We start from the raw sequence: 14,622 nt of genomic DNA, 5'->3' as shown, positions 1-14,622 counted from the left end.
TTAAGTGAGTACTAAATCTATTTAATTTACCTTTAAACTCATTTAACGCTTCAACCAAATCGCTAACATTTGACTAATTCGATGAATGAAGGATATTTACTGAATCACGTTTTCCCTCCTTCTGTCTCCAGGGCGGGATGTGCTGGGTAACGTTAAATGTCTTCTACTTGGAGGCGGGTTTACAAGATTTAGCGCACAAGTTCGGGAACATTTCGTCGAACAGAAAAGATATCGACATATTCATAGAGATGCTTCAAGAGTTACGGTTCAACATCAAGTCTTTGGTGAGTCCATAGACGTTTTTTGACTTTGACAACTTTTTCCTTTTCAGCGACAAATGACAGCGATTTGAACTAGAGATGAACGATTATTGGCATTTGTGATATCAATCGCGATATTGAAAACAAACTACTGTGTTTTCAACAACTTTACATTCTGACATTGTTCATTTGAATCCACACGTGTGTGTGTGTGTGTGTGTTTGTGTGTGTGTGTGTGTGTTTGTGTGTGTGTGCTCATCAAAGTTATACAATCACACAATTCAAATTGTGCAAGTGATAATATTGTGTACGACAGGAACTTAAACACAGGAACAAACAAAAACCTTCAGTAAGAAAAAGAAGAATGACTGACTAGTGTTTTCACTTTTCTTTACTCTGAAGTTTGTATGATTTATTATTGACTCATAAATATGTTTACATCACACTTTTAGTTTTTACACTAGTTTTTAGTGTTTGCAGTGAATATGTTTGTTTACAAGCGTCATTAGAGGAACTAAATAAAACCTTCTTTATTTTAAGGTTTGCTTCATTTGACTTTATCATAAAAACGACTTCAAAACTTTATCTTGAGAATCAAAGAGAAAAACATTTGGATGTAAAGTTTATCATTTATTGTATTAGATTTTAAAAAATGCATAAAAAAGAGGACATTGAAAAAATAATCCCATTATGTCAGAAAATCTCAACTATATTTTATTCAATAATCGTTCAGGTCTAATTAAGAAGAAAAAATACTTCAACGTCAAATGAAGCCTTGAGTCAGTCCACAAGTGTGTAGTTGTAATGACCAGGAGGGTCATTACAACTACACACTTGCATTACATTGAGTGACAACCAGCTCGTCTAATAACCACCGTCACAGACTCTCACTTCTGTTTCTTCTTCACGCAGGAGCCGCTCATGTACGAGTTCGAGTGCCACTACAGGGAAGAGCGGTGGCAGACCGCCCAGTACTTTGACTTCGTCCAGGACTTCCTGATGGCGGCGCAGCATCAAAGAGAGTCCAACGACTGTGAACCTCCTCCCTGCCCCACCACGCCGGTCCCCAGCACGCTAGTTAAATATATAAAAGGTGAGTCTCTTGCTTATTGTCGGGGGGACTGCTCTGTTTGAAGGTGGGGCGGCCATCTTGGATTAGGATCGGTTCTGGTTCTGATCGGTTTACAGTTTGCCCCAAAATAATACTGACAGAACACAAAATGAGCTCTTCATTAAAGGGTTATTTTTTTCCGTTTCTATCAAGCACCGTTACAGAAGTACCGCAAATATTTTGGCGAATCCACCATAAACAGTAGCGCTTTGAGAAAAAGCACCGAAGCTAGTGAAGCCGTTGGTGGTCAGAACATCCCGAAGTTACTTCGTGATCTCGACACATCGTGACGTTTTGACACCAGTACAACGACATCAAAATAACAACATTTTAAACCAATTTAAAATCAAATGAGTGCCACAAATATGAACTTAATTTATCTTCACAATTGGACACAAGTCCACAGTTTTCTTGAAACACTTGTAACACGATTATCTTGAAGGACTTCTCTGTGGTCGGTTTGGCTTCGGAGTGTCACAGTCGCTGTCTGGTTCTGAACAACACAATAACACAATAACACAATAATAAATCTCAGCAAAGCAACTTGTTTTCTTAGACGTTGAGTGGTTCATATCCTGTAGTTAAGTTGGAAATGATTCTCTGACAACATTTGCTTCAAACTTCTCCGACGTAAACCGAGCGACAAAGTCTGCGTTAACTAGTCCATCAGGTTTATCTTCACCAACGAAAACCTGTTTGGAATGAGCCTCTCTGGAAAAAAAAAAAGATAAGATCGGCCTTTTGCTGCCAACTAAAAATCCCCACTTGCGAGATGAGTTTGAGAACTACCTGTTCGAGGAATTTCTCAGAGATTCAATTGAGATTTTGACTGTATTTTACCAGATTGAAATCTTTTCCTCTTAGCTTGAGAAAAGGTTTGCGATGAACGGCGTCGGAAGATCCTTTTCAGACTTTTGTTGGGGAAGAATTTGGGGCAGGTCCCCGGAGAGGGTTTTCCCAAGCTTTCCCGTCCCGCGATCATTGTCCGTGCACGAGATAGAAACTCCAAATGTAGCGCCGCTGAGACGGTCCGCAGAGACGCCGCCGAGTCACAGGACACAAGGAAGATGGTCCCTCGGTAGAACTTGAATACGTGTTGATTTCGGCGCAATCGCTTAATCTGCCCGAGAAATAGTCCTTTCATCGTCCCGGCGGCCGACTCGGAGTCAAACAAGGTTTTTCTTTCTGACTTGGCAGCGTCGCTAAATCCTTAGTGAAGGTGTTTTTAGGTTTTTTTTTATGAAGATCTTGAGACTTCTCCAGCTCTACGTTTAATTTAGAAATTCTATTTAAGAAGTAATCTTGCTCAAAATGTCTTTTTTTTTCACAATAAAATGTCGAAAGCAACAAAGAAAGATTTTAAAGAGTAATATAATTTTAATTTTTTATTCTTTAGATTAGATCCTCTAAGACATATGTGTCAAACTCAAGGCCCGCGGGCCAAATGTGGCCCACCATGTGATTTTATGTGGCCCGCCTGCCTTACCTTATATATCTTATTTAGAACCACATGCAAGGCTGTGTGCAGCCATTTTTATTTAATTGTAAAATGCTACATCACACATGTTAGCAGCTCACAATTGTTGGTTTTACAGTAGTTATGCCCCTTCTCAAGTAATAAATTCAAAGTCATTTAACATTAAGGAGTAGTTACATTTATTTGACATTAGCTTACATTTAGTTACATTTATAAGTTACATCTGGCCCTTTGAGGGCAGCCATTATGATGATGTGGCCCCTGGTGAAAACCAGTTTAACACCCCTGCTCTAAGAGATCGGCTTCAGGGAAATTAGGTTTCCAGTTTGATAAAAGGTACAGAAGTTTTATATAAAAAAAAGCAAGAACAAGAACAGAGTGCAAAGAAGAACAAAATTCAAAGAGAGAAGAAAGTGCAAATATATATTTAGCCAAAACTTTCTTGACTATTCAGAGAGTTTGTCTTGATAAAGATCTTCATACTCGAGCACCAGGTTTAATTTAGTCATTTTATTTAAGAAGTAATCTTGCTGAGAAATATCTTTTTTTTTCCCCAATAAAATTTCTAAAGCAACAAAGAAAGATTGTATAGAGTAATATAATTTAAAACATTTTTTTCTTTAGATCTGGAGATCTGCAAGTGCAAATATATGTTTAGCCAAATCTTTCTTGAGTATTCAGAGAGTTTGACTTTATGTTGAGACTCGAGCTCTACTTTCACAAGGCTTCAGAAATCTTTAAGAATATAATCTTGCTTAAAAATCGCTCTCACAGCTAGAAAAGCAACAAAGACATTTTTTATTTATTAATATATTGTAAATATTTGTCTTTAGCATTAACTTTCCCGAAGATTCAGCGAGTTCATCTAGACGCTGGTGCCACAGTTGGTGAGGATTTACAATAAATGTGGATTTCTTTCATCAAATTTTGCCTCCAGACTCCGAATTAAGCGGAAAAAAACCCTTCAAAACAAAAAACTATAATTAATTTATAACTCATTCATGATTTTCCGAGACTAAAGCGGTTCATTCGGCTTGAAATTGACCAGTTTTCTCCCTCCCAGGTTCCCCCTCACCGAGCACCGAGGCCTCGACGTGTGGACTCACAGGCTGTAACGCACGTAAGTTTTTTCACCTCAACTCCGAGTGGAACCGGTGCGACTGCTCGCCGTGTGAAAGCAGCCCAAGTATTTCAGCGTTTGATGGATGATGGTCTTCAGGGCATAACCCTCTTGTCACGTTCAAACAAGCCCTGTGTCCAAACTTGCCTTCGCTCGAAACAGAAAACAACTTTTTTACAACAATTGCCTTTAAGATGGAAACATGCAAATCAAAGACCTTGACGTACTCGTCTCTGATTTTTTTTTGTTTTTTTTTTCAAACCACAGGAAATCAAAGGCTTCTGTCTGAAGTGGTGGAGCGAGGCCTTCTCTCCTTACTTTTAATTCCACTTCTAGCTATTGTATTCCTGCTCGTATGGAAGGTGAGTGATCGTGCTCGTGCTCGTGCTCGTGCTCGTGCTCGTGCTCGTGCTCGTGCTCGTGGACGGACGACGGCGGGATTTCTAACTTTTGAAAACTTTTGTTCGCGGCAGGTTCGATCACGAAGGAACAGGGAGGATCTTCAACAGAGTCCTGAAGAAGCTGGAGCCTTCACGGAATCAGAAGGGAACGCGCCTCCTTTAGACACTGAAATTTCGGAAAAGTAAGCGATTAAAATTTTGGGAAAACTGTATTTTTACTTCGATGAATATTATCGGACGTGACGCTAATTTATCGCTGAGATAGCTAGCTAGCGTAAGACACTTTGACCCTTTTTCCGTAACGATGCCTGGTTTAATGTCGGCATCGGATCTTTTGATACTATCAGGAAAAAGTGTGGCAATTTAAAAAAAAAAAATAAGGATAAAAATTAATCTCATCTTAACGCTAAACACCACGTAGTTTATCGGGCGTCGTCGGGCAGTCCCGTGTGGTCGGCGCCCCGAGTCCCTGTGGTGTGTCTCCCCCAGTCTGGAGTCGACATTCTAGTCGGTCCTAGTCTGTCCTAGTCGGTCCTAGTCTGTCCTAGTCTGTCCTAGTCTGTCCTAGTCGGTCATAGTCTGTCCTAGTCTGTCCTAGTCTGTCCTAGTCGGTCCTAGTCGGTCCTAGTCGGTCCTAGTCTGTCCTAGTCGGTCCTAGTCGGCCCCAGTTGGCCTTAGTCGCCCCTAGTCGGTCCTAGTTGGTCCTAATTTGTCCTAGTCTGTCCTAGTCGGTCTTAGTCTGTCCTAGTCGGTCTTAGTCTGTCCTAGTCGGTCTAAGACTGTCCTAGTCGGTCTTAGTCTGTCCTAGTCGGTCTTAGTCGGTCCTAGTCGGTCTTAGTCGGTCCTAGTCTCTCCTAGTCTGTCCTAGTCTGTCCTAGTCTGCCCTAGTCAGTCCTAGTCTGTCCTAGTCTCTCCTAGTCGGCCCTAGTATGTCCTAGTCGGCCCTAGTCGGCCCTAGTCGGCCCTAGTCGGTCCTAGTCGGTCCTAGTCGGTCCTAGTCGGTTCTAGTCGGTTCTAGTCGGTCCTAGTCTGACTACAAAGGAGGCGGGTTCACCCGTTCAGTCTTATTGTCTGAGTCGGGCTCAATGTTCAATCTGATTGGTCGAGTGCTAGCGAATCAGCGCAGGACAGTGAATCGGAAGTGACTATTGAAAACACTATACACTTGTATTTTATATAACTTTTTAAATGGTTTGATTCTCTCATAAAAGCATTTTTATATTCACTTAAATCTTTGTGAGGGTCAAAAAACTAATGAATAATGGAAATAAATAATGAAATAAAAATAGTTTTCTTCATGATCTTTGACCTCATGAGGGCTGATGTATAGAGTTTGTATTTGACTCATTTATTAGAGTTTTTAGGATTATTTTTGGAGTATATAACCAAGTGTTGTCTTTCTGTCCAGACATCGATAGAAAAAAATCAAATAAATAATTCTGCGATAACAAACGCTTCACTGACTTGCAATGGGGACGACTGCCCTGGAGGATAAACAACAATAATAAACTGATAAGAATTAAACACGGACGTTAAGCCGTATCGAAAAGCAAGTCATGAGAGAAGTGTCGCCGACCGTCGGGCGAAGAGTCGGAAGCCCCCGGCGCCCGAAAACCGGTCCCAGTTCGCGGGATCTGGATCGATCGGGGGCCAAAACACTGTCGGGCGACCCCTGTCATGTGAAAAGTTAATTTTGTTTTTCCTTCTGTGTAATGACTTTTATCTTTCTCTCTCTCTCTCTCACTTCCCAGAAACAAGTTGAACGTCATCGCCACAGTGTAGAACCAATCCTCCCCTCGTAACGTTCATCATGACCGGCGAGATTAGAGACGCCCCAGAAGAACTCAAAGAGAATCTTGTTCGAGCCCCGAACTAACCTAACCACCGCTTTTTTCTCTGGGAGGGCGGTGGTGCTGGTGGTGGTGGTGGGGTCAGAGGGTCCAGTCCGAGCTTCCCTCCACCCTCACCCTCCACCCTCACCCCCCACGACGACGCTCTGAGGTTAAGAAGGAAAAAAAAAGATTTTTCACAAGAGTTTTCAAAAGAGTTCTCCTGAGTCACAGACTGGGCTTCACCACGTTCCTCCGCGACACCCCTGCTATCATATGGATACGCTTGCCTTTTTTTTTTTTTTTTTCCAAGACTTCTTCAATCCAAGAAATGCTCAACAACGAAAACACTGACATTGGCAGGACAATACCCTGTGCTGTGGATTATTCATGGTAAAAAAAAAAAATGCTGAGGAGAGAGTTTCGGGCTTCATTCCAGTCTGTATTTTTTGTTGTTTGTTGATTTCGGGGGCGACACTGTTTTTATCTCCACAGAGCAAAGAGAAGTAACTCATGGTGGTTACGTCGACTATGTACTAAGGCATGACTTACTACCTCTGCTGACCTTCAAAAAAACCAGACGCTCCTCAGCTCTTTTTTTTCCCGATACCCGAGGATCTCTCTAGTAACTTTGTCCAGTTTGTTTTAGCGACGGGCGGGGGGGCGGGTAGGGGGGCGGGGGGTTGTATTTGATGTATTTATTTATTGGTATGATGACGCACACACACTTCTAGTAAGAAACTTATTTCACTCATTAAAGGAAAAAAAAAAAAAAGATATAGAAAAATATATTGTCAAAACCCAGCGAGAGACTCGACATGTGACCCTTACCCCCCCCCCCCCCCCACCACCACCACCGTACCCCCTTTCCAGCCCCCTCATTGTTGTGTGATCAGGGGAACTACTAAAGTGTGAATGGATGAACAAATGTGTACAATATGCTGCTTTAACCATCTGTCATTAAACAAACAAAAAAAAAAAAACCTGCAATAGATTTGTGTTGAATATCAGGGATGAATGTCTGTGGCTCCTCCCCCTTCCCCCCCCCCGCCCTAATTTTTTAATGTCCGATTATACAACAACAAAACAACAAAAAACAGTAAAAACAATGCCTTTTAATATTTTTATGTTTTGTTTAGATTTTTTTTCTAGTTTTAATGTATTTTTAAAAATAAATACCAAGATGTGTGTGAGTGTGTGTCTGTGCATGTGTGTGTGTGTGTGTGTGTGTGTGTGTGCGTGTGTGTGTGTGTGTGTGTGTGTGTGTGTGTGTGTGTTTCCATCAAACTTTGCTATGTATGCGTGCGGAATAAACACAGTTCAGCCGATCGCACTCGCAATTGATTTTTATTTTTTATTATTTTCCAATTAGAAATAAAAGGATTAGCTTCGCTAACGTTGTTGCGACGACTGGCGGCTCAGTTGCCGCAAATTAAAGTATGAAATTCAACCCTTACATCACTTCACGTTATCCATATATAATTTATGCTTTTTGTTTTTTTTTGAGGGGGGGGTTCTGATTTAGAAAAAAAAATGTTAATGACAAAATTTTACTAAATTCTGGCACGAGATCGGACGAAGTTACACGACGAATATTTTCTAAAAATTATGTTTCAGCAACACTTGATTTTCCATCAGTAGTAAGTAAGTGAGAAGTATTTGTCGAGCGATACACGCTCACAAAACGCTTAAAGTTTAAATTCCCATCAGATCATATTCTACGAAAAACATTCCATCTTCGAGTCGCCGATCGTCTGGTCGACTCATGACAAGGCTGAGGTGAACGAAGAGAAGAAACGGGTTTGATTTCAGTCTTGTCTCGGAATACAAATGTGTTTGCGGTATCCCTTGTGTTGTTCTCTGGGTCGAGGTGAAGGTCCTCCCCCGCTGCATAGGTATTCATGGCAGCCAGGGAGATCGTTGACTTTGATCCGAAGACAACACAAGGAATACCACAAACACATTTGTTCATCATCATCATGTGCGACTTTGACATACGACCAGAAACAAGTTCAATTTGGGTAAAACTTCAGAGAACAATCGTTTCTTTCATGGAATATAAATACATCCCAGTTATATCAATCCAATAAGAATTTATCCAATAATCCCTCAAATAGAAAAATTAAAAAGTGCGTTTTAAAGTTTCAGGACTGACGTTATACCATTAAATGTTCCGGCAGGTGTACTAACAGTTTATAGTGTAGCCACTAGTGTACGGTGGTTTGTTTTTCCTTTGGAAGTGTATGAATATGCTGAGTCAGGTCTAAGCTGTGAAAAGGTTAAACTGAATTTTTTTTTTTTTTTTCTAAGACCCAAATATAAATGCATCCTGAGGAATTCTTGGAGAAAATGTCATGCATTGGTCGGGAGAGAGGCTGCAATTCTTTTTTCTAGGTCGCTGCTTTTGTGCTCACGAAGTGTGGACAACCACAGCATCCTGTATTTTAGTGTGTGTGGTGGAAAGTGTCCGACCATGGTGGGTGAAATCAAATGGCTCTGAGGCACAAATGAAGTCTGGGAGCCAAAAAAAAAAAAAATATTGCCCAGTTGGTATTCTGGGTGTAAAAACTCTACTGTATTCTGTATTTTTATATAAATGTAAACACACATATATGAGTTATGAATAAAGTACATTTATCCAACTGTAAAGGCTTTGTTTGTTATTTTTCACGACTTTGACGATTTCTTGACGTGATATTTGTGTCTGTGACGAAACTGAGTTTGAGATTTTCGTTTTTACATTTTCCTGGTAAAAAAAAAGCCACAAAATACTTGACGTGTATTTCTACACAGTCCCTGACATGACATAGTAAAACAAAAAAAGCAATTTGAAGCAAAAAAAAATACATGTTTTCTATGTAGCCCTGGACATGACATGGTAAAATATTTAAATAATAGAAAAAGAAAAGTAATTTGTAGCCACGAAATACTTGACATGTATTTGAGTCCCAGACATGACATGGTAAAAAAACAGTAATGTAAAAAATACATGTTTTTCTATGGAGCCCTGGATATGACATCATACAATGGACATGACTTGGTTAAAAAAAAAATTGACAAAGAAAAGTAATTCGTATCCATGGACTAGTTGTTTTAATGGTAATGACTTGTAAAAAAAACAAACATTTGTGTTGACGATAAACTCAGTGACGTGTGTTTCTATGAAGCCCCTGACATCACATGGTAAAATAAAGAGAACCCTGAACATGAATTGATAAAATTAAGTAATTCGTAACAAAGAACAACATGTATTTCTATGGGGTCCCGAAGTAAACAAAATAATTGACATTATGTGTATTCGGCCATATGATTCTTGACAATGTGTATTTTAAATACTTGGTGTAAATGATTTGTAGTCAAGTTGAAGGTGAAGACTACTGGGATTGATGACACGCAGTGACAAACCTCCATGTTTGACCAGTCACAGCAGCGTGGGTTTTGGTTATGGTCAACAAGATTTAATCTCCAGAAAAAGAAAGTGTTTTCAGTGGGCGGAGTTTAAGATTATTTTCTAATGTCAATATTTAAATGAATGATGTTTTGTACAAACACACACTGATGATACAATAGAGTCACACATCACAACAACACACACACTGATGATACAATAGAGTCACACATCACAACAACACACACACTGATGATACAATAGAGTCACACATCACAACAACACACACACACTGATGATACAATAGAGTCACACATCACAACAACACAAACACACTGATGATACAATAGAGTCACACATCACAACAACACACACACACTGATGATACAATAGAGTCACACATCACAACAACACACACACACTGATGATACAATAGAGTCACATATCACAACAACACACACTGATGATACAATAGAGTCACACATCACAACAACACACACACTGATGCTACAATAGAGTCACACATCACAACAACACACACTGATGATACAATAGAGTCACATATCACAACAACACACACTGATGCTACAATAGAGTCACACATCACAACAACACACACTGATGATACAATAGAGTCACATATCACAACAACACACACTGATGATACAATAGAGTCACACATCAAAACAACACACACACTGATGATACAATAGAGTCACACATCACAACAACACACACACTGATGATACAATATAGTCACACATCACAACAACATACACACACTGATGATACAATATAGTCACACATCACAACAACACACACTGATGATACAATAGAGTCACACATCACAACAACACACACACTGATGATACAATAGAGTCACACATCACAACAACACACACACTGATGCTACAATAGAGTCACACATCACAACAACACACACACACTGATGATACAATAGTCACACATCACAACAACACACACTGATGATACAAAAGAGTCACATATCACAACAACACACACTGATGATACAATAGAGTCACATATCACAACAACACACACTGATGATACAATAGAGTCACACATCACAACAACACACCCTGGTGATACAATAGAGTCACATATCACAACAACACACACACATTGATGATACAATAGAGTCACATATCACAACAACACACACTGATGATACAATAGAGTCACACATCACAACAACACACCCTGGTGATACAATAGAGTCACACATCACAACAACACACACACATTGATGATACAATAGAGTCACACATCACAACAACACACACACACTGATGATACAATAGAGTCACACATCACTATTAAAGACACACTTACATCAACACATTAGTTTGAAGATAAGGAACTGAGATCAACAACTGGACACGGAGCACCAAGAGCGATCCAGAGGTTGAAGGAAAGAACAGTTTGGTAAACAAACATGTCGTTCTGCTCGCGGTAAATGATTTGTGTTGGATTGAGTTTGATCCGCGATCTACGGATTCTACGCCACAGATCTTCAGATTAGTCGCAGCTGCGCCGCGAACCGACAGGCGTCCAGCAGCCGGTCCGGTTCTGATGTTGTTCTCTCAAACTCTGGGTCGGATGAACTTGAATAACTCGCCGCCGGCCGCCCATGATGAATCCGTCCCCGGAGCATAGTTAGTGGACGCTGATCAAATTGTTGTTGATTCTTTTTCTGCTCAGGGATCATTTGTCTCTCCTTTTTAGTCAAAATCCCAGATGAGATGTTTCTCTAAACACTTTCCCCTGCAACGGTTGAGAAGGGAAAACAATGATCCGAGGTTCAGGCGGGAACAGTTCATTAAACTGTGTGTTGTGACCCAAGAAAAACAATAAAACCAATTACACTTCCAGATATATTCCGCTTCATTGAAATGACAACAAAAACAAACAGCGTTAGCACATTATGGTACAGAAGAGGCAAAGGTAACCCTCTTGATAGATTATATAATTTGTAATTGTTTTACGGGTTTAGAAGGTCTCGGAAATAACGGCAAGAAAACAACACATGGATGTCCTGATGTGGCCCGTTAGCATTTAGCTTTGCTAGCTAGCCTCTCTTTTGTCAATGTCTGGGAAAGTTTCCTTTTCCCTCTAATATGTCTTGGAGCTGACGTTGTTGTCGGCGAGAATCACCCAAAATTCCCTCATTTTTCTACTCACCCTCATGTCAAAGTGTTAGGATTCTTTTCGGAGTAATGCGTTCTTTTGTGGTGATATAGGCAGAAATGTATGTTTGTCGGAATGGAGCTCAATTTTCTTAAAAACATCCCAATATTGTATCGAAGGCACAAAGAAGATAAATTGTTCCGTGAGGAAATTAAACAGTTCTATATTCAAGGCTTGTTTGTAGTAGGAGCTAAAATGCTAACATGCTACACAGAATACAGTAAAGCTAAATATAGCGGGAGCTCCCTTCGTCTACTGTCTGTGTAGCATGTTATCCTTTTAGCTTCCACTACAAACAAGCCAAAAATATAGAACTTTTGTGTTTTTTGTAACAATTACTGTTCTTGGTGCCTTCAATGAAAAGGGAAGTTACAGAGGATGAGGATGAAAAAAACCAGCACCGTTTGTAGCGTTATACGGACACGTTTGTGTTAGATTAAAATGATTCTATACGTATACACCATACTTAAATTAATGCTAAAAGATAATCAAAATATAAAGTATAAATTACTCGCTTGATCTAAGAGCTTAAACGTTTGACAACACATTCAATCAACTGATTCAATGGTTCGAGGCAAGCTTGGATCAGAATTAGATACGACACCGTTAATTTGAAACATCTGTTTATCTGCAAATCACACCTTAAATCGTAGATCAAAGAACGAAGCAAGACACACCCGGGAAAGGGGGGCTAAAGAAGGAAACCCTCGCCCTAGAACGTTTGAATGATTCGATTACAAGAAAACAAATTAGGATGTCTCTCTGTGGGTGATCGGTGGCACAGGGAACTTGAAAGAACCATTTGGCCGGAAAGAGACGACCTCCCGGACCGGAAATTTGCCTTAAATATAGCGATGTTTCTACAGATCGGGACCTTTTCTCCGGGACTATTGACCTGTACAGTCGCCGGGACAAAGTCGGTCGATCGTTATTGAAAGCTTGTATTTTGTTTGACTTGAAGCGGCGAATAAACGACCCGTGACACACTCTGGATTGTTCATCTTTCTCCACGACGCGAAGTATAAGACCCGGGATGGAAGTGACGTCGTGTTGGAACGTGTTTTAATCGTTTTATTTGCCTTTAACTCAAAAAAAGGGATACTTTGAAAATAATCCAAACTCATAGTCGACATGAGGGTGAGTGGAAAACGAGTGAAATACTCGTGAACCGTCACTTTGACTCCCACGTGTTTGTGTTGTAAATGACAATATTAAAACAAACATGTTTAGCTAATCTACTATAATTGATTGAATCAAAGTTTTATGTCACTCTAGCGTTCTCTTGTGATCCGTCCAGAGTCAGTCCTTTGAGGTTATCCTTCCTGGCGGTCAACGGACGTGGAGGTTTCAAAGACGAAAACTACTGGATTTTTTACGACGTTGCTTCTGGAATGAAAGAATTCTGGAATTTTCTGCCAGAAATGTAACTTCTTTCCCTACCTTGATCCTCGGGCACAAAACCCACACATTGACTCACTTATCTTGTCAAGCACCTGAAGGGGAAACATATTTCTTTACAAAGAACTTGGGGTAGATTCAAATATCCACAATATTATTTCTATTATTCGTTTTTTATATCTTGGATGTTACAACGATGTTACCAAAGATCCATCTGAGACATTCTTGTCCAGGTATTAAGGTAATCCAAGGTATTACTGAGTTTTTACATGGAGGACTGAATGTTTTTCTACGGAGAAAATGCTACGGTGAGGACGAGTAATTGTTTCCCCAAACTATTTAAAGTGGAACCTTAATTCAACCATTAACCAGTAAGTTGCTGAGCGAGGTCTCAAACATACATCAGGTATAAAGTGTTTCTCGCCTGTAATCCGTGGTCCTCGAGCAAAGTACACCGTAATAAAAATGGTTTAAAATTTCATTCGGAAAAGTATAAGTCTAATGCAACGAAAGTTAAATGCATCATAAAATATGACATTTATTTAAATGAAGGTCACAATTGTGGCACTTTTGAGGGGTTCAAATGGACATTTTCTAAGACAAAAAAAAGTAGTCACGAAACATAAAAATGCGAGGATGAAGATAGCTCTTCGCTGAACTCTAATTTCCCAGAGGTCTTCAGGAATTCTCTTCCAGAAAGATGGACTATCAGACAAAAAACAAGTTGTTTTGGACTTTCTAAAAAAACCTTTGAAATATCACAAAGGTCATTCGTGCTAAGACTTTGTGTTACCTCTTTTTGCTTTTTGTCAGCTGACGATCAGCAATACTCTGTACAAACGGCAATTTTCCAAATGATATCCGGAAATATCCAGGAAGGAGCGAGGTACAAAAGTCATCTTTGTCTTTGACTTGACAAACCTTTGTGACTGTTGAAGTGATGTGCCTCGTGTGTTTTTGGCCATTCACTCTTTCAAAACTCTCCCTCGAGTCTCCTTTTACCAAAAAGAAAAAAACAACCTACATAACAATCCGTCAGTTTTACCCAAATTGAAATGGTTTCCGGTAATATGTTACAGTCGCACATGATTTGAACAAAAACAACATTTTTAAACCAGTTTTTCATCACTTTGTCTAAATGTCTTTCAAGAAAGTTACCAAAAGTCACATTTTTTTGTTGTATTTGACTGTATTTTATAAATCGTCGTAAGATAAGACCATCTTTAAGCCATTTACACTAAAGTAATAGTTCATACAAAATTCACTCATTTGCAACCTTCTCATGTAGACGAAGAGTTGGGATTATTTTCAGAGAAATCTGTTCCTTTTTAGAGTTAAAGACAAACATGTTTGTTCATTTTAATGTAGCGACTGGAGCTCAGTTGTCTTCGTCTTCATCTTCGTCCAAAAAGACACTTAAAAACATCCAA

At 39.7% G+C, this 14,622-nt stretch overlaps 1 protein-coding gene across 1 annotated transcript in view; it reads left to right on the top strand.

The window, feature by feature from the left end:
* The window catches only part of kitlga (kit ligand a), a 31,216-nt gene extending 22,376 nt beyond the window's left edge, over positions 1 to 8,840 (top strand). Inside the window, exons 4-9 of the mRNA XM_087798203.1 lie at positions 132 to 284; positions 1,173 to 1,353; positions 3,912 to 3,968; positions 4,236 to 4,330; positions 4,442 to 4,551; positions 6,121 to 8,840. Of these exons, the coding sequence (XP_087654329.1) occupies positions 132 to 284; positions 1,173 to 1,353; positions 3,912 to 3,968; positions 4,236 to 4,330; positions 4,442 to 4,551; positions 6,121 to 6,151 (627 nt within the window). The 3' untranslated portion in view covers positions 6,152 to 8,840. The remainder of the gene's footprint in view (positions 1 to 131; positions 285 to 1,172; positions 1,354 to 3,911; positions 3,969 to 4,235; positions 4,331 to 4,441; positions 4,552 to 6,120) is intronic.
* The last annotated feature ends 5,782 nt before the right edge of the window (positions 8,841 to 14,622 follow it).

This window comes from Callionymus lyra, chromosome 8 (genome assembly GCF_982586985.1).
Source record: "Callionymus lyra chromosome 8, fCalLyr1.hap1.1, whole genome shotgun sequence".
Classification (NCBI taxonomy): domain Eukaryota; kingdom Metazoa; phylum Chordata; class Actinopteri; order Syngnathiformes; family Callionymidae; genus Callionymus; species Callionymus lyra.
This window is presented reverse-complemented; position numbering and strand designations above follow the sequence as displayed.